The sequence below is a fragment of the Meles meles genome, chromosome 17, assembly GCF_922984935.1.
Source record: "Meles meles chromosome 17, mMelMel3.1 paternal haplotype, whole genome shotgun sequence".
NCBI classification, from domain to species: Eukaryota; Metazoa; Chordata; class Mammalia; order Carnivora; family Mustelidae; genus Meles; species Meles meles.
This window is the reverse complement of record NC_060082.1, coordinates 5,240,969-5,268,224: the sequence shown is the minus strand read 5'-3', so window position 1 is coordinate 5,268,224 and position 27,256 is coordinate 5,240,969. Positions and strand designations below refer to the sequence as shown.

General features: G+C 42.7%; 1 protein-coding gene and 1 pseudogene across 1 annotated transcript; one reads left to right on the top strand and one right to left on the bottom strand.

Annotated features, from left to right (window-relative positions):
* Positions 1-257: 257 nt before the first annotated feature.
* SLAMF7 (SLAM family member 7) lies at positions 258-17,911 on the bottom strand. The gene is made up of 7 exons (XM_045982907.1): positions 17,823-17,911; positions 7,442-7,774; positions 5,905-6,177; positions 5,577-5,693; positions 4,557-4,660; positions 3,090-3,152; positions 258-2,096 (listed from the first exon to the last, which is right to left on the bottom strand). Exons 1-7 carry the CDS (start codon positions 17,875-17,877, stop codon positions 2,025-2,027), a joined length of 1,017 nt encoding a protein of 338 aa, XP_045838863.1. The 5' UTR covers positions 17,878-17,911; the 3' UTR covers positions 258-2,024.
* A 7,940-nt stretch (positions 17,912-25,851) lies between these two features.
* LOC123928238 lies at positions 25,852-26,592 on the top strand (annotated as a pseudogene).
* Positions 26,593-27,256: the final 664 nt, after the last annotated feature.

The following is a 27,256-nucleotide window of genomic DNA, read 5'->3' as shown; positions in this document are numbered from 1 at the left end:
AGGAGTTTTGAGTCTCATATTTTTTATGGGGTTCTCATACATACGAGATCAAAATTTTTGACCTATTAATCTGGCTTTTGTCAATCTAATTATTATACCAGCCAAAGAACCTAGAAAGAAAGAAGGGAAAATTTTTCCTCCCTTCTCCAGACAGCTTCTTTTAAGAGCTGATTCTTCATTTTAATGCTTTTGTATCTTATGCTAAGTTGACGTGGGAAGTTAACCATTTCCCCCCCTGTATTATTCCCTTCCTTAAGCATCATGAGCCATATATGAATCTTCTACTACATACCATGTACTCACAATTGTTTCATATAATCCCACATTGCAAACCCTATAAGGTTTACAAATAAGAAAGCAGAAGCTCACAGAACCCAAGTCTTTGGCAAAGGTCATTCTGTGAGTAAGGGCTTTTGACCCCAGACCTGCTTGTCTCTAAACTATGTCCTTTTCTCCATGCTACACCTGGGAAGAGGGGGATCCCCCCCTCTCAAGTTTTGAGTTCCCATCTTCCTCACCCTCCTTCGGTGAATGATGGCTGGTAGAGTGGGCACTGCTTTTTTTTTAATAGCTTTGATCACATACTGAAGTTTCTCCTTGTCTCAATTTCAACATTTGTAGAAAGGACATAAGCCCAGCTTGCCTCACGGGAGTCATGTGAGAACAAAACCACAGAACAAAGCTTTACATAAAAGCAACCAGGCCCTTGCAAGAGGTTGTGAGATGTGGATGGGCATGGGAGAAGGTGTCTTAGAAAACTCACCTGTTGGGAGGTTCACCTTATTCAGGAAATCCCCACCCTCCTAGCCAATTGTGCTCTGCTTCCATGTTGTCTCTTCTAATGCTTTGTAAAACTTGGTCTTGCCCAAAATCCCTTGAGAAGAGTACCCAGTGCTTCTGAGTCAGTGTGTTTCCCAATCCATGGGTTACTTTCTTTTGAGTAAAGGACTTCAAACAAGACTGTTTCAGCTTTGTCATTTGACAGTTTACACCCCTCAGACCTAGAGCATCAGATGCCTCCCCAATATTTTCATTCGAGATGTGTTCAGAAACATATCAAAAGCAACTGTCCTCTTCCCCATGTTTCTCATTTCATTAAAAAGGTAAACTCTAAAAAAGGGAGGCAGGAATTATGTCTGTTTTATTTGCCAGACTGACCTGGCAGAGATCCTCAATAAATATTTGTTGAGCGAATTATGTGACTTTAAATATTTACATATGATCACCCCTAACTCCAAGTCTTTCAAATAGATTCTGAATGTGTCTTCAGGCTCGGTTTCTCCGTTGAGATGGCCCTGGCTTCTCACTTGCAGCACAGAGTATAAGTGAAGCTGGGGCTGTGGTCCTTGTCCTCAGATCAAGCACACTTTGGAGTATCCATCCGGACAAAACCAGTCTTCTGCCTGGCTTCTCTGTCCTCATACACTTTGGCTCCCAAGTCCTACGGATTCACACCTGACTCTCTGGTTTTTGGGGATTTGCGGTCAGATCTGCTGCTAATGCCCACAGAACTCACTCATGATGAACCAATTTCATGAGAGCAGAGAGCACACCCTAGCAAAATCAGTGGAAGCTCAGCACAGTGCCAGGCACATAGGTAATGAGTGGGTTAAGGAATCCATTTCTGGGGGCTACATCTGCTTTTTCTGGAAATATCTGCCATTCCTATGTTCTCACTCTTTTGGTCACCAGACTCTTGGTCTAGTCCTATCTCCAAGCCCTGGAATGGGAGTTGTCATTCATATGATCAGACAGTGAATGTATATTTCAATAGAGATACTTCTAAGCCTCTTCCTTGGGACTGGCTGATAAATTCACAGTAACATTTCCAAGAAGGGACCATTACACATCTGGGTGTTGAGGAGATTTCTCAGGAGTGAATGGAATTAGGAACTCAAATCTGAAGGAGCATAGAGGATAGTTATTCTGGAAGGAAGTCAGTGTTCTTCATTCTTCCTCAGTATTTCCAGTCAATTCAGTGATTTATTTTTCTTTGAGGCGAGGCAGAAGGGACGCGCTGCTGTTTAGATGACATTCTCATAGGCAAATAACCTTGGTGTGTCTGGTGATGTGGGTGGAGAGTGGGGTTTCTCCGTCTGTTAGGCAGATATAAAGATGCAGTTGCTGGAGGTGGGAGGGCATTGGATCCCACCAGGAGACCCCACCATCCCAGACACCCTTCCCAGCCAAGGTCATCCAACCCAAACCTCCCGCTGTAGAGAAACTGTTACTTAAGGTTAAATCACATTTACTTTTTTGAATGCTTTACGAATGGAACTTTACTTCCAATAATCCTATTACTTTCCCATTACTATGCAAACTGCTTCACTCGTTCTCATTTTTTCTGACCTGGTTGGAAGGGGAGACAGGAAGGTATCACTATTTCTGCCGGGTATGATCTGTGAGGGAATAAGCTTTAAAACTTAGCCCATTAGGGGCACCTGGATGGCTCAGTGGGTTAGGGCCTCTGCCTTCGGCTCAGGTCATGATCCCTGGGTCCTGGGATCGAGCCCCGCATCAGGCTCTCTGCTCTGCAGGGAGCCTGCTTCCTCCTCTCTCTCTCTCTCTCTGCCTACTTGTGATCTCTGTCTGTCAAATAAATAAATAAAATCTTAAAAAAAAAAACTTAGCTCATTAGTAGTCTGGGGAAAGGATGCAAACCAGACGTAACATAGCTAGATCAAAGAAAAGTATTAGAAATCTCTCTCGCCTCTAGCTTACTGGTAGCTCAGAAGCAAGCTGGAGTTGTCTCCCCAGCAACCTCTCCCTTCTGAGGCACAGCCTGAGCCATGGGCTTTTCTCCATCCAAATCCTCAGGACCCTACTGATTTTCTTGATCATCTCTACCTAGAACCTCTCTCCCTCTCTGTTTGTTCCATATTACTCCATTCAACTCATAATTCTCACTTATTCCATATATTCTTGTGTAACCCTTGTGTATTCCCTAAATAAAGGGAAAGAGAATGTGCTGGGGAAATTTTAATACCAGAGAATACAAGATTGCTGGGGCCCAACACAGTTTCAGCTAAGCTCGGACCAGGAAAAAGGATGAGACAAGTAAGGTGAATCTCGGCTGTAAAGCTTCTTACCTTTTGGGGTATTTGCACAGAGGAGTAAAGTGTGTTTTCTGGATTCTCCTCTGGAATAGTGTCCTGTTTAAAAAAAGAAAAAAGCAATCATAGGTCACCTAAACGAACCCAAAGAGACACGCAGAATCCAGGAAGGAAAGCAGAGATGGGAGGAAAGGCAAGAGGGAAGAGAGCTTCTGGACCAGGGATGGGAAAGGGAGGAGCTCTTGTTGGTAAGTGCTATTATAATTAGTAATAACTTTTTTCCAAGAAGCAGTTGCCAGATTTCTAAATTGTGTTGTGTTTAAATAAATCAAAACCTGTATAAGATATAGAAGTCTCACGAGCTATGAGAAGCCTAAGGTGATCGAAGGATAATTTGAAGTAATACAGCTAATGCTGCAAGTAAACGTTGCCATTAGCCCAAAGGGCCCGTGGAGCAAATATGTGAGGATGACTGATGGGTCAAAACAACAAGACTACAATGACCGCGATAAGCAAAAGCAATGTCCAGGCTGGAGAAAAGTATCCTGCCTGGGTCAGTGAAGTTTCTTCCTGAACACCCAGGTCTGTCCTGTGGTCTCCCAAGAGTGTGTCTTGAGCAGGGAAGAAGGAGGGAGGTGATAAAGCAATTGGTTTTGACATAAGCCAGGCTGTGTGGAGCCCAGAACAGTCACTCCTGGGAGGCAGAAAGGAGCTCTCAGGACACTAACGGCTTCAAAAGAAAGTGTAATGTCTCCTCTCAGAAATGTGGTAGATAAGATATAACTTGAGACACCAAGGGCTGGACTGAAGCTGGCATTCTGAGGCCCCAAAGGGCTTTTGTTTCTTCACTAAATGGGCCAATGTGTAAAGTGTTCTATGCCCTCTAAGGAGTAGGCCCACCTGGGGCTACAGTGATTCCTGGGGGCCCGTCAAAGTTGTCTGCCTAGGTCATGCCTTGAAACGATCTATTATTTGAGTTTCTTTAAACTTTATTCTTATGAAATTCTTTTTGAAGAGTTTCATTTGAATTGACAATGTGCTTGTTTACCTCAGCTTGGTGATGCACACCTAGAAAGCCTTGAATGTGGACCCAGAGCAACCATGGGCCGCTGAGCCTTCTCTAGATGGAACAGGCATCTCTATAGCCCGTGTTCTGACACCATAACTCAAACATCAGGCCAAATCCACACCTATCTGCTGTTCTTTGCAAAAGGAATTTGGCCTGTTGAGTGACGCTTGTGAACTGTGGAGGGAAGACAGACTTCCACAGATCACAGGGCAAGCATTACTGGCTGGGTCAGATCCAGGGGCTCAGAACCAGAGGTCACTGACTCCTGCATGAGAAAGTATTCATAAGGACTTAGGGAGACACAGGTGTGTTGGGTTTCAAGGGCTATACATCCTCATATTCCATGTTGCCCAAGTCCACAGAGAAATCTCAACTAAAGCAAGGAGGACCTTGAGAGGAAGATTAGGTCCCAGGAAAGATGGGAAAGGACTCACATTAATGCAGGTGATTGTGTCATACACTGGGGTCTCTCCAGAAGGGGGGTAGTAGTTAAGAATTTCCCGATGAGTATCCATTCCCTTCTTCTCTTCAATGGACTCTGAAACCAAGGTGAGAGGGAATCAGAGTTGACCCTCCTTTGACTCACCACCCCACCAGCCTTACCCCTCAGGAGACCCACTTAGGGTGACCACCATATTGGTTTCTGGGACATGGGACTTTCCATGCTACACCCAGGGAGATCCCATAATGAGCTATTTACCTGGTTACTTCACTTCCCAATTTGTGGACTAAGGCAGACAAAGGGGAAGCAGAGAAAGTCAGAAACACTTTCAGAGTGTTTTTGAGAGGGAGGAAAGATCTTAACACCTACAGTTTATACACAACTGCTGCTTAGGTCCCTCCCTAACACTCCACATGGACAGTATCAGGGAAGCTGAGAAGAAAAAATCAGCAGCAATATTTAGGGATGCAGAGCATGGGGTTTGGCATGGAGAGAGACAGAGATAGCCTTCTCCAGGAGGAATGTGTCCAGACTGAGATGGGAGTAAAGAGAGGTCTCTGGAGTTGATCCGATGAGGAGGACTGGGTATGGGTTGGGGCTCTGAAAGGGATGGGGATTTGGAGGGCTGACAGGAGTGTGTTGGTGTACGGGACCTCAGAGTTGGAGGCCATACCCCAGGTCTGGGGAGCAGAGTCAGCAGTGTAGGGCGTGCGTCAGTAGGAGGGCCACACCAGAAAGGCCCTCAGGGGGAGGAGGAGGGTTAGCCCTGGAGAGGGAACTGGGAGGACTTGGAACTTAGGAGATACATTATGGACTCAAGTACTCTCTTACTCCAGAACTGAGGAGTGCAGGATGATTGTGCTCTCCTTGAGGACACAGAATATGGCCTTTTCATTTCTCTATCCTTAGTGCCTAGTACCAAGCCTGACACACAGTTTAACATAGGTTTGTTGAAGAAATGAGGGGGCAAATGCAGGAATGAGGCTGAAGGCAAAACTAGTGCATGCTCTACCTTTTCTTCTTTCTCTCCGCATAATTAAAATTACTGGCACCAGGGCAAAGGCGCTGAACAGGAAGACCAGCCCTAGAACGTACAGGAACACGGAAGGTTCCGGGTCATCAGTAGCACCTTTAAAGAGAGAAAGGGTGGAGGCACGGGGAAGGGAGAAGAGTCAGCGAGGGAAAGTGACCCAGCTTTTGAAGCAACTGCCACCTTCCTCCCAGTCTCGTGACTTCCCAGGGGCCCTCAGTTTTCATGGCCTATTCCCATTCAGACCAGGAGCTGAAGAAGGTATAGGTCCCAAGACAGAAGTTCCTGGAGAAAGAGGAGAAACAGTCACCTTCACAGAGCTTCCAGGCAAAGACAGGGTTTGAAGAATTGCTGCTGATGGGGTTCCTGGCCACACAGACGAAGGTCATGCCCCTTTCTCCCAGCCTCCAGGATATGGAGAGGATGGAGCCAATATGGGACTCATTGGCTCCCTGCCCCAGAGATTCCCAGCTGTAGGTCACATCCTCTCCTCCTTGGTCCATGAAGCATGTCAAATTAGTCACACAGGTGCCATTCTCGTTGTTCTGTAGACCCATGGTAACTTTGGGCTTTGACAGGTGCTCTGCAGAAGAGAAACGGACAACCAAGGGTGGAAACTATGCCTTTTCTGAATTATTCTTGCAAACCTTGGACCTGAATCTCTGGGGGTGCTACAGAGTGGAGAGATAGAAACAATTCAGAACAGAATTCTCATTCTTATCTGGAAAAAAGAACTGTCTAGGTTGACTTTCCCACAGTTATAAATAAACAACAGTAACAATGGAAATAATAATAATACAACAAGAACGCAGCTGTCATTTTCAAAGAAAAGCTATAGAGCCAGGCTCGAGCTGGATGTATTTTAGATGTGAGCTAATTTTATCTTTTTTTTTTTCCTTAGAGGCTCCCTATTCCTTGGTCTTTAGGTTTCTTTGAAGAGACCTTCAGTTTACTCTCCAGGAGAGAATAGTATGGGAATAATATTTCTCATGCTCACTGTTCTCCCTGAGAGGATGAGCAATTGGTTCGTTGATGAGATGATGAGAGTCTGACATCAAACATCATTTCTTTATTATTACCTTCTCTACTCTGAGAAAGTTAAGATTGCTGTTTAAATGTGGTTTGCCCCCCCCCCCCCCCGCCCCCCTTCAGCTAATGCATGCCCTCTATTCCTTTCAACTATGTCTATATGGAGGACACACCTGGGTCAAGGTACATGACCTACCTCTTAAAGGCAAACCTGGAGGCCCATCTCTGGCTGTCCCTGATCCTACAGCTCGGTGAGTAAGACAGCTATTCCTGTACCTGGTTGAGTAATTATTTTGTAAGTTTATCTTCCCTGAACGGCCTCCAATGTCTAGACTTGGGGGAAAATATTTCTCCTATCTAGCTTCACCAGAAAAAAAAATAAAGCTGATATTTTTATCTTCCTTTTGATCCTTGTGTTTTCCCTACCCATAGGGAAAGAGGTGTAGTTGATGTTTATATGCAGTAATCTTTCTAAAATAGGTATCACCTTCCTCCGCACTATAGATATGGAAATGAAGTTTCTCAGAGTTTAAGTAATCTGGCTAAAACCATGCAGTTCGTAGGTAGAGAAGCCAGCATTTGACTTGTGTGATCGCTGCTTCCCCTATCACCCATCCTCTACACTGCACTGCCTCTTGGCAGAACCTCTGAATAGGAAGGGCCTTAGGAATCAGCTACATTTACTTCATCCATGCAAGACTTCCCTCTTCTACATCCTTGCCAAATGTTTACCCAACCTTTGCTTGAGTATCTCCAATGTCAGAGAGTTAACCACTTCATGAAGGCAGTCATCCACATTTAGAACTGATTCTGCTCACCATAGACACGCAGCCTATACTGCTGGGTGAAGGGGTCTTTGAGGGAAGAGCTGTAGATAACCACGCGGTAATCACCGGAGTCACTCTTATCCAGTTTGCCGAGCTTCAAGGAATAGTTTCCACGTACGTAGTCCACCCTTTCCTTGTTATGACTCTGTGTCACTATGGCATTGGTTTGACTCTCTGGTGTTTTTGGCTGTATGGTAATGAGAGGGGTTGTGTTGAAGATCCACACAAGGCTGTCAATCTGAACTCCTGGGGCCTTCAGAGGGAAAGTCACAGACCCACCAAGGTCACCGACCAGCTCCTTCAGAACTCCAGAGATTACTGGCCCTGCAGACACAGAGAACCATAAAGTAAACCTAAGTCTCTGCCCTTGCCACCAATTATTCACCTGCTTTAGGTCCTGGGAAGGACCTAAGAAACCCTCTGGGGCCAACCCAACCAGGCCCTGGGAAGCCCTTTGAAACCTCACACAAAGGCAATAAGGTCAGAATACTTTGCCCAGGGGCGCCTGGGTGGCTCAGTGGGTTAAAGCCTCTGCCTTAGGCTCAGGTCATGATCCCAGGGTCCTGGGATCGAGCCCTGCATCGGGTTCTCTGCTTAGCAGGGAGCCTGCTTCCTACTCTCTCTCTGCCTGCCTCTCTGCCTACTTGTGATCTCTGTCTGTCAAATAAATAAATCAATAAAATCTTAAAAAAAAAAAAAAGAATACTTTGCCTGAAAGGAGGGACTGCTGGTGAACCCGCCCCTTCCCAGAGACCTCAGGCTGGAAGATCTCACGCTCTGAGGTAAGTCATAAGGCCCACCTTCATCTTGGACAAGTTCCTGTTAGGGGACAAGTGGTGAAGTTATGGCCCAAACCCCCCTTTGGACTCTCAGATTGCTCCTGGGAGAGCTGATTTTGCTGCAGACGCAGAAGCAGCAGCTTTCCTGACGGGGGAGGGTGTGGGGAAGGGGGAGCAGTGGTTCTCAAGCAGGACACTGGGAAGGGAGCTCCAAGTTCTTAATGATAACAATAGTTGGGAAGCTTGTGGGTGTTTCATCTTCTGTCTTATGATAGATGAGAGTGCATTTGAAATCATCCCCTAGTGAGGTTCTCATTCACTTGAATTTCAGTGTCCTTCCTTGAGTGGAAAGGCAAAAGAGCACTGGATGCTCTGTAGGATGCCCAGACCGACTTGTGATACTCACCCCCAACTATTAAGAGTTGTAGTAGGGGTTCACTTCCCCAAAAAATTTTTGTCTCACCACAATCTTAGTACACTTCAAGAAGTATGACCTATGAACAACCATCACTGGTTCTGTGGTTCCAGGCAGAAAACAGTGAAGAATGGCTGTGGGCAAAGCTTTCAGAAGTGGCCCATGGAGCATTTCCAATGAACAAGAGTGGGGGATGAGTCTTTTACCTGTTAAGATCTGAGGGACAGACTTGGGGTAGTACAGAGCAGAAAGGAAATTTAGAGGTACACAGTCAGTAAGAGGCAGAGCTCACGTCAGTACTCACAGGATCGAGTTCCCATCCACCATTGCTTACAAATGAGAAAACCAAACAGCAGAAACTGAGAAAGTGTTCAAGGATCACAAATAGTGGCAAAACCAAAACCAGAACCCAAGTCTTCTTAAAGGTGTTCTCCATACAAGTACAAAACCCAATTATTTTCCATTCTACCTCTTAACATAATGCGTCATGCTGAAATGTCTAAGAGAAATTTTATTAATTCCATCATGGAAAGCACAAAAAGAAAGAAAGAAAGAAAGAAAACCTTTTTAAGTCATTTCCATGACCAAGGTAGGGCTCAAACTCACAACCCTGAGATCAAGAGTCACGCTCCACCAACAGAGCCAGCCAGATGACCCTGGAAAATCTTTTTAAAATCCAATAAGGCAACAAAGCTATAGGATCCTGACAGTTGTATTACAATGAGGCGGCTGTTGGGCTGCACTATGACTTTTGTAGGCTGTATTCACTTTTGCCTTCATCCATAAAAATTATTAAAAATTATGTTTTATGACTGCATGGGTATAAAAATGAATGTAATGCCAGCTGGATTCATTATTACATATTAATTATTTTTATTATATTTATTTTTCTTCTGATTCTGAAAGAAATTCAAATAACTGTGTGCCCTGGACACTGTGGCTAATTGGCCCTGTGTGATTGACCAAATATCCTGGTTCTACTTCTTGTCAAAGCTGGATCTGTTACCATGTTTTTTTAATTGAAATATAGTTGACATACAATAATTACATTGGTTTTAGGTGAACCACATAGTAATTCAACAATTCTATACATTATGCAGTGTTCACCATGATAAGTGTGGTCACCATACTAAGTTATTACAACATTATTTTTTCAAAGATTTTATTTATTTATTTGACAGAGAGAGGTCACAAGTAGGCAGAGAGGCAGGCAGAGAGATGAGGAAGCAGGCTCCCCACGGAGCAGAGAGCTAGATGCGGGGCTCAATCCTAGGACCCTGAGATCATGACCTGAGCCGAAGGCAGAGGCTCAGTCCACTGAGTCACCAAGGAGCCCTTATTACATTATTGACTCTATTCCCTGTGCTGTACTTTTCATCTCTGTGACTCATTTATCTTTTTTTTTATTGTGTTATGTTAGCCACCATTTAATACATCATTAGTTTTTGATGCAGTGTTCCAAGATTCATTGTTTATGCACCACTCCCAGTGCTCCATGCAATACGTGCCCTCCTTAATACCCACCACCAAGCTCACCCATCCCCCCATGCCCCTCTCTTCTAAGACCCTCAGTTTGTTTCTCAGAGTCCACAGTCTCTCATGGTTCATCTCCCCCTCCAATTTCCCCTCATTCACTTTTTCTTTCCTTCTCCTACTGTCCTCCGTATTATTCCTTATGCTCCACAAGTAAGTGAAACCATATGATAATTGACTCTCTCTGCTTGACTTATTTCACTCAGCAGGATCTCCTCCAGATTGACTTATTTATCTTTTAGCTGGAGGTTTGTACCACTTCATCCTCTTCACCTATTTCACTCATTCCCTCACCACCTCCTCCCTCTGGAAACCACCAGTTTGTTTTCTGTATTTGTGAGTCTGTTTCTGGTTTTGTTTACTTGTTTCTTTTGGATTCCACATATGAGTAAAATCATACGGTAGTTGTTTTTCTCTGCCTGACTTATTTCACTTGGGTCCATTCATGTTGGAAATGGCAAGACTTCATTCCTCGTGATGGCTGTAATATTCCATTGTGTATATATACCACATCTTCTTTGTCCCTCATCTACTGATACACACTTGGGCTGCTTCCATATCTTGGCCAATATAAATAACGGTGCATTAAACACTGGGGTGCATATATCTTTTTGAATTAGTGTCTTTGTATTCTTTGGGTAAATACTCAGTGGTAGAATTACTAGATCATATGGTATTTCTATTTTTAACTTTTTGAAAAAAACTGTGTTTTCCACAGTGGCTACACCAATTTACATTCCCACCAACAGTGTGCTAGGATTCCCTTTTCTCCGTACGCTTGCCAACACTTCTTGTAGTCTTTTGGATACTAATCATTCTAACTGGTATGAGCTGATATCTCATTGTGGCCGATTTGCATTTCCCTGACAATTAGTGATGTTGCGCATCTTTTCATGTGTTTGTTGGTCATCTGTATGTCTTCTTTGGAAAAGAGTCTATTCTGGTTCTCTGCCATTTTTAATTGGATTGCTGGGGGTTTTTGGTGTTGAGTCTTACCGTCATATTTTCTACCACCCTAGCACTGATGCAACTCATTCCCCTTCTTGCAGACCAAATTCCTGTCCTGGCCTTTCCAGTTACCCAAAATTGCTTCACTGGGGATTTATTCCTATAGTTCCTCTTAAAACTCAACTACTCCGGCAGAGTCCCCAGTATAGATACTACGTACTAAGGTTGATTCTGTGCCAAACATTTATTATAAAGATTATGCCTAATACCTAAAGCAATCCTAAAAACTACGACTCTTGATCCTTTTACGCAGAGATCAGCCACCTACATCCATAGGCCAAATGTGGCCTGCTGCTTATTTTGGTAAATCAGATTTTATTTGGACACCTCCATGGCCTTTTTTTTTTTTTAAAGATTTTATTTATTTTAGAAAGAGAGAGAGCTGGGATGGGGAAGAACAGAGGGGAAGGGAAGAGACAAGTAGACTTCATGCAGAGTACAGATGCCGTTGGGGGCTCTATCCCACAACCCTGAGATCATGACCTGAGATGAAACCAAGAATAGGAAATCCAACCAACTGAGCCAGGCAGGTGTCCCAGGACACAGCCATGTTCTTTCATTTACATGTTGTTTATCGCTGGTTTTCCACTACAAAGGCTGAGCTGAGTAGTTGTGACAAAGATTATCGTGCTGCAAAGACCAAAATATTTACTATTTGACCCTTCATAGCACAAGCTTGTTAACTCCTGATTTGATGAGAAAACTGAGATTCAAAGAAAACCTAAATAACTTTCCCAAAGGCACAAAGCTAGTAGGTGATGATTTGAGGATTTAACTCAATGCCATTTAACTCACTGTTAACTCATTGACATTTGACATTTACCTCAATGACATTTAACTCAATATTAACTCATTGACATAACATTGAACTCAATGTCTCTGGAGCCTGAGGTCTTTCCAGTCTGGCTCAGTTTGAGGGGCTTGGCGCACTATTGCCAACTCCAGCTCTTTCTCTTGCTCCTCTTCAGCAGTGAGGGCTCAGCTGTCAATTCTGAAGCCCTTGGACCTCACAGAATCTGATTACCCCTTTGAGTCTTTTGGTGACCTTCAAGCACTAGCTGCTTTACAAGTGCCCCAGAGAAAGGGAATCCTGATGCTACCAAATGTTAACCAATTGCCTTGATTACAATTTTGGGATTTTTTTAAATTCAAAGATTTTATCTATTTATTTGAAAGAGAGAGTGCACACACATGCATGACAAGGGGGAAGGGCAGAGGGAGAAGCAGCCTCCTGGCTGAGCAGGGAGCCAGATGCAGGGCTCCATCCTAGGACGCCACAATCAAGACCTAAGCCAAAGGCAGCCACTTAACTGACTGAGCCGCCTGGAAGCCCCTACAGTTTTGGGATCTTAACCAACTCTTTTTGCTAAATTTGTCTCCAAAAGTACTGGCTTATCCCCTGGGTAAAGGCCTTTTTTGGGGGCTGATTCCTGTTTTCAAACATTTCTGTCTCCTCGCCCTCATCAGTCAGTGCATATATAATTTGGATCTCTCAAGTCTTTCTTAAATCAATCTGTTAAGTTATCTGATTTTTCAAAAACCCTCTCCCTTGCATCCCTAAATACTAAAGCAGGATGATTTCCAGTTGCTCTGTCTTTGATCATCTCCATGGTATCAAAGTAGTCCTAGTCCATGCTACAAAGTCAGTGTCAGTTTGAATTTTCGACAGATCCTATAATGTTTGTATCCTTTTACTTCAACAATAAGGTGAATATTTTGCAGTCAAAGAAGGCAGTTATCACTTGGCTCCAAGTAGCTGCAACCCTGAATTTTCACACAAGGTTTGGGGGAGATGTTGAAATCAGGAGGACGGCAAGAGTATGACTTTAGTACTATAGCTGGTGTGCACACATTGAGACATGGACAATCATTCTTTTCACTTCTTCACACATGTGGTGTGCTGTATTCTCTGGGCGAATGCCAAGATAGGTGAACTTTGTGTGAGGATATAAAAAAAGTCTCCAAATTCACTGCTCCTTGTTAGGATGAAATTGGAAGATGACAGAATGCAAACTGTCAACACAAGCCTAGAGGGAGTATATTGTTTCTATGGTAATTATATCTTTAGGATGAATAAAGGGGTCATGAAAGAAGAAAGTAGCTCCATGCCATTCCCCAAGTGTGAGTTCAGACACTAAGAGGCAGGGTTAGCCAGTCCTAGCCAGTTTTCTTTCCTCTTCTGTGGAAAGAGTTTCCCAGAGTTGACTGTGAAAAGGGATCCAGAAACAAGAGACTTCTCTCAGCTGCCCAAGGCTGACCTGAAGTTCCCCGTTCTGTGATGGCTTTTCTACCTGCAGCAATCCTGTTGAGCTTTACCTTGCCTATGTAGGTCATGTTTTCTTCACTCAGTCATTCTTTCCTCTAGCAAGAATTTATTTAGTTCTATACTTGTGCCAGGCACTGTCTAGGAGCTGAGGACATAACTAGGGAGGGATACCATCTTGACCCTTGTACTCTCAGAGTTAGGAGATAGCCATTAAATAAACGGCTGTATGGGATGTGAAAGGGGATGTAGTAGGCATTTGGAGAACCTACAATACCAAAATTGAGCATGATCTGTAAGGTTGGAAGACTCTAGACAATGAGTGGCTACTAACACCCAGCTACAAGGCCTGTGAGGATTGGACCCCATGAAACTCAGCTACCCTCCCACCTAGATCAGTGTAGTGAATGTCCTAACTTGTCTTTTCTGCATCCACTTCATCCTTTCCTCATTTAATAGCAGCCAACTGTGTTGGGTAAGACTGACCAGAACCCAGTTCAGGTGGTAGACTTCCTCTGGCGTGGTAATTAGCTCAGCAGTATCACATGACCTGAGCTGATTTATCTGAGAAACCCTGGGCTTTTTGCTCTAAGGGTAACATGACCATATGATGCTATGGAAAGATATGAAGCTGGGGACCAGCATCCACTTGCTATCCCCAGACAAGCAGCCAGATCTCCTCCTTCACCTGACCCCCAGTTTCCTTTGTACCTCACATTTTTGTTTGTGCTTTATCCTACTCTCTGTCTATCCAAATCATATTCAAGACCCATAAAACCTAGTTCAAAGCCCTTTACTGAGTAAGTCTCCACCTTTTTCTCACACCCACTCCCTGAAATTCTACCTCAAATGTCCCTTCTTTTTCCACTTTAAATTCCCCAGAAGGAGTTATTGTCTTGGGTGGGATTGGACATACCCTTTGTAGATCAATAATTGATCTATAGGCATTAGGTTCCAGATTACCTGGTGGTAGGCTCTGGGGTTGCACCCAGGGAGGGGTGGGGTTGGCCTCTCCTCCAGGCAGCATGGAACAGTGTAAAGAGGTAGTGCTCTGGCTTAACCGAGAGTCAGGAGACCTTGGTTTATTCTGATTCCTCCGTAATAAACAACAAACCCTTGATATCACTCCTTAGCTCATAAACTGGTTTAATGGCCATCACGTTTTTACCCTCAAAGTAATTCCATGGGATAGAGGTTAATAAAGCTCCATTTTATTAATGAGAACACTGGGGTTCTAAGATGCTGAGTGATTTCCCCCAAGGTTCCAAACTGGGAAATGGTAGACTTGGGATGTGGAGCTAGTTGGGTCTTTTGTGTCAGAGGCTTGCATTCTTTCTACTACTGCCTTGCTATTAACCATGCTGAGTTACGGTGTTCTCAACTCTCAAAAAGAAAAATAATCTTTATTTGCGAGGACTTGGTGTGGATGAAGGGTGAATACGGATTTGAAAGCATTTCGAGAAGTACATAGCTTTCTGCCACACAGTAGGAGATGGGAGGGAAGGGTGAGGAACAGTGTTATGAGACAGGCCTTGTGAAGGCTTCTCATTTTTAATTCTCATTTCCCCAAGAATGGCTAAAAGTGAGAAACGGATTTCCCAAAATTTCTTTGGATGGCTTCTCAGCAGGATGAGCTTTTCAGAAGGTGGTCTGGAACTTAATGCCTATAAACCATTCACTGGCTAATTCACGGCAAAACACTGTCCAATCACCATGCATGGTGAGATCTCCTGCAGCAAGCATTCCCTGACAACCTGCCTTTGGAGGTGGAGGGACCTGGAGCTGGAGACCCTCTGTCTTCTGTCCTGCCCAAGACTCAGATATTTTGATATTAAAAGAGTCAATCCTAAGATACTCTTCATAACAAGAAGGTTAACACCTCCTCCCCTTTACCACCTCCTTTTCCTCTGGGTTATCACCTCTTCCCTTCACCTGCTCCCTCCCCTCCCCCCCCCCCACAAGACTCAAGAGTTGATTGGAGGTGAGGATCCATATTAAGAGGAAGGGACATTATCAGTACAGCAAGAATTAAGGGACGGTACCAAGGAGGAAGACTTCAGGGTAAGGGAGGGTGTAAAAGTCACTTCCTGCTTGGTGGCCTGGTCCCCAAACAAGTCTCCCAGGATGCAGTGTCTCCATTAGAATGTACCAGCATATCATGACATCCTCTTCATGGAAACAAGAGCATCTTAGAGCTGGGAGAGGTCTTAGGGACTACTTAGTCCCATCCCACTTCACAGATGAAGAGATTGATACTCCAAGGGTCATGGTGACATGCTCTAAGTCAGTGGAGCCAGGAATCCTAAGGCAGGGCTTCCCAAGCTATGCCCCCAACACCCCTGAGATCTGTAACACTGCCTCAGTGTATTTCTGAAGAGCTTAAGAGGGAGCAGGGGGAGATGAGTGAGAGGCAGAACAGTAGGGAGTTCGAATGTGAATGTGGTGGGTTAGGGCACACGTGTTGGCAAAGGCATGTGGCATGTTGGGAGGTTTGCAAACCTCTGTTCCCTGTGTATCAGTCTTGGCACTGATTTAAAATTCTCTTTCTGTGGCACATTAGTTAAGGGGAAGTTGGGTAAAGCGCAGTAGTTTCCAAAACTGGTTTTTTCTTTCTTTCTTTTTTTTTTAAAGATTTTATTTATTTGACAGAGAGAAATCACAAGAGAGGAAGGCAGAGAGAGAGGAAGGGAAGCAGGCTCTCCGCTGAGCAGAGAGCCCGATGTGGAACTCGATCCCAGGACCCTGAGATCATGACCCGAGCCGAAGGCAGTGGCTTAACCCACTGAGCCACCCAGGCGCCCCAGGTTTTTTCTTTCTTAAGCAAGGGTTAGTTTTGATGAAATGAACTCTATGCAGAATCAAACATGTAAATTACTGTATAGCGTCAACGCCTCTCTGATGGAAAAGGAGTCCCCTAGTTTCTTCCCCATCACCCGCTCCCATCTCTAGCCCCCTATACTTTCTTTAAGCTCTTCAGAAACACAATAGAAACACAATAAAGAAAAGATAAAGGGCAATCTTGGACTCCTTTCATCCATGGGAGGTGAACCGCTTAGGCTGTCCACAGCCCCATGGAGCAGGGCACACACATGTGCCCTGTTGCTCATAGTTCAGGTTTAAGGAGACAGCTAGGATTTTCAAGAGCTCTGCTGTGTCCTCCCCCACTTCACCATGAAGTTCCACTTCTGATCACTATTTCTATTCAGGGAGTGGTTTTTAAAGTGAAAAACCTATTCTAGGACCACCTACTTAGAACCAGGTGCTTCCTAAATATGCAAAATTCTAATGAACTCAGGGAGGGCAACAGTCTGCTGAACACTCAGTGAGGCCAGGTCGTGGGGAGGAAAGGATTAGGAGTACTGACTGACTGTGTGGTCTTGGGCAGGTCACTTCAGGCAGGCTGGGGCACACATAAACATACCAACCAAGTCCTCAGAGGGAGATCTCATGGTGGTACCCCATGAGTTTGATGAACAGAGAGATATTCCCAGTTTACAGGGCTCCAGGTCCTATCTGAGAGCCATGAGGACAGTAAAACCTTCAAAGACTAGAATCTTTGTGACAGGAACAGAAAATTCCTCAGTCCTTCATGGTATTAGACATAAAGTACCTATAGTATAAGGTGGTTTTCTAAGTAGAAACTGACTGAATTGTTCAGACTAGAAGAGAAAGTTCATATTGTCCTTCCACTAATATCATTGTTACGCATAATCATTTAAAATATTTTTCTAATATATTTCTAAATAAATATTTACAAATATGTTTAAGCAGAAATATTTAAAATGCATATTTATAAATAAATAAATAAATATACACCTATATGATCTCATTTTGGTTTTAAAGTTGCCCTCAAAGGAAAGGAGGGCTAAGGCTCAGGGAAGATAACATTCTTTATTTTTTTTTTAAGATTTTATTTATTCATTTGATAGAGATCACAAGCAGGCAGAGAGGCAGGCAGAGAAAGGAAGGGAAGCAGGCTCCCTGCTGAGCAGAGAGCCCGATGCGGGGCTCGATCTCAGGACCCCGGGATCACGACCTGAGCCGAAGGCAGAGGCTTTAACCCACTGAGCCACCCAGGCACCCCACATTCTTTATTTAATTCATGACAGACTCTAGATTAGAACACAGGTCATTCTGCTACCCAACACCCTTTCTTTCAGCCCTTCCTTCCCTAGGATAATCAGCATGGGATTCTGTCTGCAGATTCATTCTTCTCTCCTAGTTTCCTTCTGATTTAGTAACCACAGATTACAAAAAGATATGAAGTAGCAGAGCTTCTTGAGTTGGGTCAGAGAACCAGAGTGGACCCAGAAGCCTAGAGGTATACCTCAAGATGAGGAAGGCAGTCAGGGGAACAGGGGAATCTGGACTCACCTGTGAACTGGCAGAGGAGAAGGATGAGAAGGAAGCATGCTCGGGGATGAGGCATGTTGTTCTCTGGATGCCGGTCACTAAAATGTGCACTTCCCCTCACAGTGCTCACATCTTTTTCACAACTAGCATTTGCAAAAGTAGGAGGGGTCATGAAATCACAAGTGAAAGTGAACTGTCTATAATTTTTCCAATGTTTATCTTACTTGTTAATTGTAGGTGGTCAATAAAGGATGGAAAAAATGAACTGAATCTCAAAAGTGATGAAGCCTTCCATTTTACAGATAAGGAAACATTGGCTCAGAGATGCTAAGAATTGATCAAAAATTGGTCAGTCTTTTCTACAACATTATATGACCTCTCAGATACTCAGAACACAAGAAATGTTAGGAAATAGAAGATTAGAAGGAGGGGAAAAGGGTGGCATTAGGGATAATAATAATATTTACTGAATTTTGCTAAGTGGCAGGAGTACATGCATTCTTTTATTTATTCCTCTTAACAACCCTGTGAGATACACCATAACTCATATTTTCCAGATGAGAAAAATGAAGACTTAGAGTATATTAAAGCAAAAATAAAGTTATTTTAATTAAAAAAAAACACAGAATGAGAGGTGAAAAGTCAAGCAAATTAGTGGGAAATGATATTTATAATACATTTATTCCACAAGTCTTATATCCATAATACACAAAGAAGTCTTACATATCAATAAGAATTAGGGGGACAATACAATGAACAAGGGACTGAAATAGGTACTTTGTAAAAAAGGATATCCAAATGGCAAATAAAGGTAAATCACTAAGAAAATGATGTCAATAGGAATAACTAAAAGGTCAATAGAGGCACTAAAATGAATTCTAAAAAAATTTCTAAAAATAATTTACTTTTATTTTTATTTATTTATTTGACAGACAGAGATCACAAGCAGGCAGAGAGAGAGGAGAAAGCAGGCTTCCCATGGAGCAGAGAGCCTGAAGTGGGGCTCGATCCCAGGACCCTGGGATCATGACCTGAGCTGAAGGCAGAGGCTTTAACCCACTGAGCCACCCAGGCGCCCCTAAAAATAATTTTTTAAAAAAGATTTTATTTGTTGGAGAGTGAGAGGAGAGAGAGTGAGAGCACAAGCAAGGGGAGCATTAGGCAGGGGGAGAAGCAGACTCCCTGCTAACCAAGGAGCCTGATGTGGGACTCGATCCTAGGATCCTGAGACCATGACCTGAGCCAAAGGCAGACACTTAACCAACTGAGTCACCCAGAAAAGAAAGGAGAAATGGTGACACCAAAAAAAAAAAAAATAAATAAAAGAGTAAGCAGAAAACCAATAAAATGGTATATCTAAATTCAACTTTATCAGTAATTACACTAAGTATAAACAGACTAAACACTCCAATTAAAAAGCAAAGATTTTTTTTAAATGAATAAGAAAACAAAACCAAATTTTATGCTGTCTACAAGAGATGAGCTTACAGATAAAGACATGGTTGGGCTCAAAGTAAATGAATGGATATCATTCAGCCACTAGGCATAAGAAGGTTGGGCTGGCTATTGATATCAGATAAAGTAGACTTTAGGACAAAGTGATACTGATGGGCATTTCATAACATAGGATCCATTTATTAGGAAGGCATAACAGTCATAAATGTGTATCACTAGTAATCACAGATATTCAAAATACAAAAAGCAAAGAATTTCTTTAGGATAAATGCCCAGGAAAATGATTGCTTGGTCATATGGTAAATGCATGTATAATTTCTTAAGAAATTGCCAAAATATTTCTAGAGTTGTAACATTTTACATTCCCACTAGTACTTTATAACAGATTCCATTTTTCTCTATCCTCATCAGCATCTGGTTTTGTTACTATTTTTTATTTTAGTAGTTTTAATAGACGTGTTGTAATATCTTATTGTGGTTTTAATTTACATTTTCTAAAAGGTAATGATGATGAACAATTTTTTCACGTGATTATTTGCATCCATGGATCCTCATGAAACATCTATTCATGTCTTTTGCCTGTTATATAAGGAGATTCTTTGTTTTTTTTACTGTTGAGTTTTGAGATTTTTTTTTAAATATCTTCTGGATACAGTTCTTTGTTAGATAACTTGTTTGCAAATATTTTTTCCTAGTCTGTAATTTTTTTCCCTTCTTCTTCTTTTTTTTTTTTTTTGTGACAGACAGAGATCACAAGTAGGCAGAGAGGCAGGCAGAGAGAGAGGAGGAAGCAGGCTTCCCACAGAGCAGAGAGCCCAATGCAGGGCTTTTCTCTCTTCTGACCCCATTGAAATAATGGTGAAATCCTTAAAAAGGATTTTTTGTTAATTGGTGAAATGAATCCAACATAGTTAACTTTTCAAATCTAACTTGAAAAACACAGTAGCAATAGATGAAAGCTTTTCAAATGTATTAAAGTCTATAGCTTTGCTGAAAATTAAGATAATAATCTCTGTGAATGGGAAACAGTGAAGAGACCCACAACACATGAGAAGGGAGTGTATATGCATCTAAAAGGAACCTTGATACCAAAAATCATACAAAAACAGGAAAAGAATTATAGACCAGTATCACTTATGAACATAGTTACAAATGAAACATTAACAAATCAAAACCAGTGGTGTGTTAAAAATACATCATGATTGAATATCACTTATCCTAGGAATGTGAGAATGGACCAATATTATAAGCATTCACCAATAAACCATCACATTGACTGAAAGCAACATAACATATGATCATTTCAGATTACATAATAAAAGATTTGGTAAAATTTAATATTTACTCATAATTTTTAAAATATGTAAAAAAATTGGTAAAAAGAAAAACTATAGCAAACATCATATGTAAATGCTGAGCCTTGAGAAGAAATACTATCAAAGTAAGGAATAAGATAAGAATTGCTCCAGTTACTATTACTATTCATTAATTAACTAGTGTCTTGTCCAAAGCAATGAGACAAGAAAAATAAATAAGATGTATGTGGATTAGAAAAGGAGAGACAAATTATCATTATTTATTTTTTTTTAAAGATTTTATTTTTTTGACAGACAGAGATCACAAGCAGGCAGAGAGAGAGGAGAAAGCAGGCTTCCCGTGGAGAAGAGAGCCCGATGTGGGGCTCGATCCCAGGACCCTGGGATCATGACCTGAGCTGAAGGCAGAGGCTTTAACCCATTGAGACACCTAGGCGCCCCATCATTATTTTTTGATCATATCACTGTTGACATAGGAAATCCAAAAGAATATGCAGACAAATTATGAGAATTAATAAGAGTGAACAAGGACTCCAACAACAACCATATTTTTCTAACTGGGCTTACAGATTGACACTTGTTTACTAACCTTGACCTAATCTGATTAAGAGATAGAGAGGTATTTTCCCCAATGTTTTATTAGCAGAGTCTGGAGAGAACACAAATACTGTGACTTCAAGCCAGTGATTTTTCCATTGTGAGGTATCACCCATTTGTAAACCATGCTACTACAAATGTGGCAATGGTAGAAACAGTAGCTTTGAAATGTTGATTCTGACATTCCTGGCAAACAGAATGAGGTTGGAGAGGAGGTGATTTGTTGAAACCTACCCAGCCATGGTTTTGATGCAGATGCTTTATTCTCATTTAATTTCATTTTAGTGATTCCTGTCATGGCTTTCCTTGTCCTAGAGATGACCAAACCAAGGTTTCTGGGAAGATAGGGGAAATAAACTATTTTGATATGGGAAGGGGCTAAATTGGCCAGAATGACATCACTGAAAAATCCTGGGGCACCCCATCAAGATACATGTGGAGAGAGGAACCGAAAAAGAAAGCATATGCCGAAACAAAGTAATTGCTTTTGTAACATTAAACATATCAGCAACATTTGTTAATTACTTCTTCTTTTTAAAGACATTTTGGCCCATGAGGATCTACACTCTCTTGATTCTTCCTTCCTTCCTTCCTTTCTTTCCTTTTAAAAAAATTATTTAAATTCAATTAATATATAATGCATTATATATTTTCAGAGGTTTCAGAGGTAGAGGTCAGTGATTCACCAGTCTTTTGGTTCTTTCCTATCCAGGGCTTCTCATTTTCCTTTGTTCAATGATGCAAATTTCTCCCGTCTATAAATATTGAAAAGTCTCTGAGTTTAGTCCTTACACTTAACTCATTTATTTATTTAATCCCAATTCTTTTTGTTGTTGTTGTTGTTTTAAATTTTTTTTATAATTTTTTATTAACATACAATGTATAACTAGCCCCAGGGGTACAGGTCTGTGAATTGCCAGGTTTACACTTCACAGCACACACCATAGTATTTATCCCAATTCTTTAGTCAGTCTCATCTAGTCTCTTGGTTTGAAATACCCCAATTTTGTTTTCAACTCTGAACTCTTTCCTGAATTCCAGGTCTGTATATCTGGCCACCTACACAGCATCTCCATTTGAATGTATAACAAAACTCCACATGTGCCAAATCAAACTCTTGCTTCCCTACCTTTTACCTCCCCCTCTACTTGTCTTCCTTTCAGTAAACTGTAGCTCTAGTCATTAAGTTTTCATGCCAGAAAATTATAATTATCCTTTATTTACTTTCTTATATCTCATATATCTCATGTCTCATACATCAGCAAATTCTATTGTTTCTACTATGCCCAGAATCTGACCTTTCTTATCACCCTTATCAGCCTTCACCTCTACCATCTCTTGCCAGCCCTATTTAATATCTTTGCTTCTACCTCAATCCCCTATAACCTGTTCTTCACTGGCCACTAGAGAAATACATTTTTTTTAAAGATTTTATTTATTAAGTTGACAAGAGAGAAAGAGAGAACAAGCACAAGCATGGGGAGTGGTTGACAGAGGGAAAGGGAGAAGCAGGCTCCTCACTCAGCAAGGAGCCTAAGGCAGGGCTTGATCCCAGGACCATGGGATCATGACCTGAGCTGAAGGTAGACAGCCAACCCAGGGGCCCCACTAGAGAGATACTTTTAACATGTAAACCAAATCATGTTATTCCTCAGCTTGCCAATTATTTCCCATAACACTTAGGATAAAATGCAAAATACTTGCCAGGGCCTCCAACCCTACATGATGGCTCTTAGCTACCTTTCTGATGTCATCTCCTAACTCTTCCCCCTATCCTGTTCCACACCTGTTAAACTATCCCCTCACTGTTTCCGAATACCCTCAAGACCTTTGCACTACAGGAAAGCTCTTCCCTTGGATATCCACGTGGCTATCTCTTCCTTAAGATTTATTCAGTGTGGGGTGCCTGGGTGGCTCATTTGTTAAGTGTCTGCCTTTGACTCAGGTCATGGTCGCAGGGTCCTGGGATTGAGCCCCCCATTGGCCTCCCTACTCTGCAGGAAGCCTGCTTCTCTCTCTTTCATTCCCCATGCTCATGTTCCCTCTCTTGCTGTGTCTCTCTCTATCAAATAAATAAAATCTTAAAAAAAAATCCTTGTTTAAAAAAAAAAGATTTACTCAGGTTACTTATTAGAGGGAGGCTTTTTGTCCCCTTGTTAAAATATCACTCCCTGATCTTTTACTTTCTATTCCCTTAGCTATTATTATTGTTGCTGTTGTTATTTTCCATAGATTGTACCATACTGAAATCCAAGAACCATAAGAAGAAAGACTTTGTTTTGTTCACTCCTCCATTCTCAGCAACTAGAACAGTGCCTGATATATAGCAGATCATCAACACATTTGTTAAATGAATGAGTGATTGTCTTGAGTAATAAAAGATGAATGATTATGAATAACACTCATCATTCCTTTTTTTCTATTTGGAGAGGAAAATTGGGAGCAGAAAAGGGATGGGATTTCTTAGAGACTCAGGATCCCATTTCCTGTGAGATTGGTATGGTGGCAGAGCAGAATATGGGATGGGGGAGAGATTAAAACACTCTAGGGGATAAAAGAAAATTTGCAAGGAAAATAATGCTCTTATATTTCCAGGGGGAAATCTGTGTCATCTCAAAGTGAGAAACGTTTGTTGGTCTAAACCATAAAAGTTACAACTCATCTAATTTAAAAATATCTCTTTAGATAGTTATTTCCTTTTTAAAACACCTATAATTAGAATATATTAGGCAAAATGGCCATATAGTAAGAACAGCAGTCACTTTTCTTATGATGTGATTTTGCACTCAATTATCATTTACATTTTTTTCTTTGTAAAATAATTAAGCATAACATTAAAATGTGAAATAGAGAACTATAAATTTTAAGCTAAAAAATATACAGGAACTTTTAGGTATCTTTCTCACTAATATACTTTCATCATAATTTGACCAAATTTTTGCACATCTTCAGTTGAATGCTTTTCCAACTCACTCTGAAATATTTAAATTAGTGTTAAAACTTCCCTGGAAATGCACATTAATACTTTGAGACTTCATAGAAAGCAGCTGTAGTCCAGTGAGAATATTCCTTTCTCATTGGCTGGTGGCTTCTCTGTAGTATGGCCGTGGAGTCCACATTCCTGTTGGCAGAGCTGCACACCGACGTTCTCAAGCCCAGTGTGGGGAGCTGGGAGGACATGACTTTCCTCTGTGGGCCCTGGTTCCCCTCCTGACTGCTCACAAGCTTGGACTCTGCTGGTTGTCATGCCCTGTTAGATCAGTGAGCTCTGGCTCTGTGGCTATGCTTTCCTGTAACTGCCCCAGTTTCTGAGAGTCACTTCTAAGTGGGCAGAGGTGAAAGAATTATTACGTCTCACATGTCTATTGTACATTCCAGTTTCTACACCTCTTTTTTTTTTTTAAGATTTTATTTATTTATCTGACAGAGAGAGACACAGAGAAAGAGGGAACACAAGCAGGGGGAGCTGGAGAGGGAGAAGCAGGCTTCCTGCTGAGCAGGGAGACCGATGTGGGGCTTGATCCCCCGACCCTGGGACCATGACCTGAGCTGAAGGAAGACCCTTAGCGACTGAGCCACCCGGGAGCCCTCAGACATCTTAAACTTAACATATCCCAAACTGAGATTATCCCTCATGTCCCCACCCGCTGATTTGGCCACCCAGGTCAGCAAGGAGGCTCTTCTTTTTCCCATTTCCACCTCCCCCACACAAAACCAAGTATGGAGGCCTGCTGATCCTGACTTATCCCTGTCACCTCTCTACCGTTGCTGCTGCTGATCCTTCGTTATTGTGTAGCTGGATTCTTGTAGCATTTGCTTGCTTCTAGTCTCATCCTTCTCTTCATCAACTTTCTCTCTAACCTGTGGAATGAAGCATATCACCAATCTGCTCAAAACCCTTTACTTGGGTTGCCTGAGTGGCTCAGTTGAGTAAGTTTCTCCCTTTGGCTTGGGTCCCAATGCCAGGGTCCTGGGATCGGTCTTCATGTGGCTCCCTGCTCATGGGGAGGCTGCTTTTCTCTTTCCATCTGCCCCTTCCCCCAATCCTGCATGTTCTCTTTCTCTCAAGTAAATAAATAAAATCTTAAAAAAGTCCTTTATTTACCTCCCCTTAAAAGGGGTCAGCTGAAATCCAAACTTGTAAGGGCACACACCAAAGCCTTAGGGCTGGACCTGGTTTCTTTTCCTTTCCTTTGATTCTGGCCACACAAAATATCCTCAGTTTCCTGAACTAGCCCATTCTCTGGCTTCTCAGATATTACCATGTTCATCTTCCTTAACGTAACACACTTCCCTTACTCTTCAAAGGAGTCACACCTATTCACTGTTTCCCAGCAGTCTCCCACAACCACACCGTTTGTGTTGGGTGGTCCTTTCACACGGCCCCATAATTCCACATTTCACAACCACATTTTAACACAAGACTGTGAGCCACATAAGAGGAGGCAAGAGTGTAGCTTTCATTTCTACGTCTTCAGAAATGATGTAGCGCTCAAGACATACCTCGTAGATACAGGGAAGGAGGAGAAAGGAGAAGGAGAGAGGAGGCTCTGGTCTCTGCTTCCACAAAATGGTTCTTATGAAGATTAAGGTCATGAGTGACCACACAGTTACTAAATGCAATGGATGGCTTTTCCCCCTAGCAGCCTGAGGTGAACTCTGAAAATATTTGTTAGTCACTTGACCCAGAAAACCCTACAAAATCATGAAAATCAAGAGGTTCCCACATTCGTGTTCACTAAAAGAACACCCAAGAAACTGCTCAGGCCATCAGGGGTATGCAGATCTGAAAAGCCACCACGTATCTGAAGGATGTCACTTTGCAGAAGCAATGTGTGTCACTCTGTCACTACAGTGGTGGAGCTGGGAAGTGTGCCCAGGCCAGACAGTGGGACTGGACACAGGGTTGATGGCCCAAGAAGAGTGCTGAATTTTTACTGCACATGCTTAAAAATGCATAGTGCTGGGGCGCCTGGGTGGCTCAGTGGGTTAAGCCTCTGCCTTTGGCTTGGGTCATGGTCTCGGGGTCCTGGGATGGAGCCCAGCACTGGGCTCTCTGCTCAGCGGGGAGCCTGCTCCCCCCTTCCCCCCGCCCCGCCCCCCCGCCTGCCTCTCTGTCTACCTGTGATCTCTCTGTTAAATAAATAAATAAAATCTTTAAAAAAATGCATAGTGCTGAATTTAAGGGTTGAGATGTAGATTCTCTGGTCATTGAGCACATCCAGGCGAACAAATCCAAGATGTGGCCCAGGACTTACAGGGCTTGTGGTGGGATTCACCCCCACCTGAGCTCTCCCTGCCACATCGAGGTGATCCTTACTGGAAAAGAGCAGATTGCTCCTACACCAGAAGAGGGGGTTGCACCGAAAGAAAAGATATCCCACAAGAAACTGAAGAAACAAAAGTTCATGGCTGGGGAGTAAATTCAGCATAAAAGAAATGCAAATATAAATAAAAACAAGAAAAGAAAAAAGAAAAAAAAGTGCAATGGGTCCACTTTCTGCTACTCTAGATCCAGTTTTTTGAAACCTCACTTCCTCCTAGACTGTCTGATGGATGCTTCTCATTTTCTTCCTTAGCGTCCTTTTCTTCTGCTCACCTCTTAAATGTTAGGCCTGCCCCCAGGATATCAACCCACTGTCCGCTCTTTCAGGCTCCCTGGGGTGTGTCTGACACCTGCAGTGTTGCGCTGCCCCCTACGGGAGCCAGAGAGAGATGTCAGCCAGCAAGAGTAGTGTCCCTCCCTGCTTTGGCGGGAAATAGGCTTTGTTACTCTCTGTGGCCGGCTAGCTTCGAAGCCTTCCCTGCGTGGGCTAGCCTCCAAGGTTTCACTGGGCGGCAACCCTCCCGGGAGGAGTCAAGATCTGAGTAAAGCCCACCCACAGTTTACTAGCTTACTTCACTTCCTTTTCTCTTTCTCTGCTCTTGTGACTCTGCTGCTTCCTCCTTCTCAGCTTCTGGTTTTTGCTTTCTTTAAAACCTTCCCAAGCTGGCTCCTGGGTGGCTCAGTGGGTTAAAGCCTCTGCATTGGCTCCGGTCATGATCCCAGGGTCCTGGGATCCAGCCCCACATTGGGCTCTCTGCTCA

What these genes read in the sequence shown, in the direction of transcription:
- SLAMF7 (XM_045982907.1), bottom strand. Translation starts at nt 17,877, where the DNA reads ATGCCTCATCCCCGAGCATGCTTCCTTCTCATCCTTCTCCTCTGCCAG. An exon ending in GTATAGGCTGCGTGTCTATG is followed by an intron (nt 6,178 to 7,441) that starts GTGAGCAGAATC and finishes TCTCTTCTGCAG; the next exon opens with AGCACCTGTCAAAGCCCAAA. An exon ending in TGCCTGGAAGCTCTGTGAAG is followed by an intron (nt 5,694 to 5,904) that starts GTGACTGTTTCT and finishes CTCTCTTTAAAG; the next exon opens with GTGCTACTGATGACCCGGAA.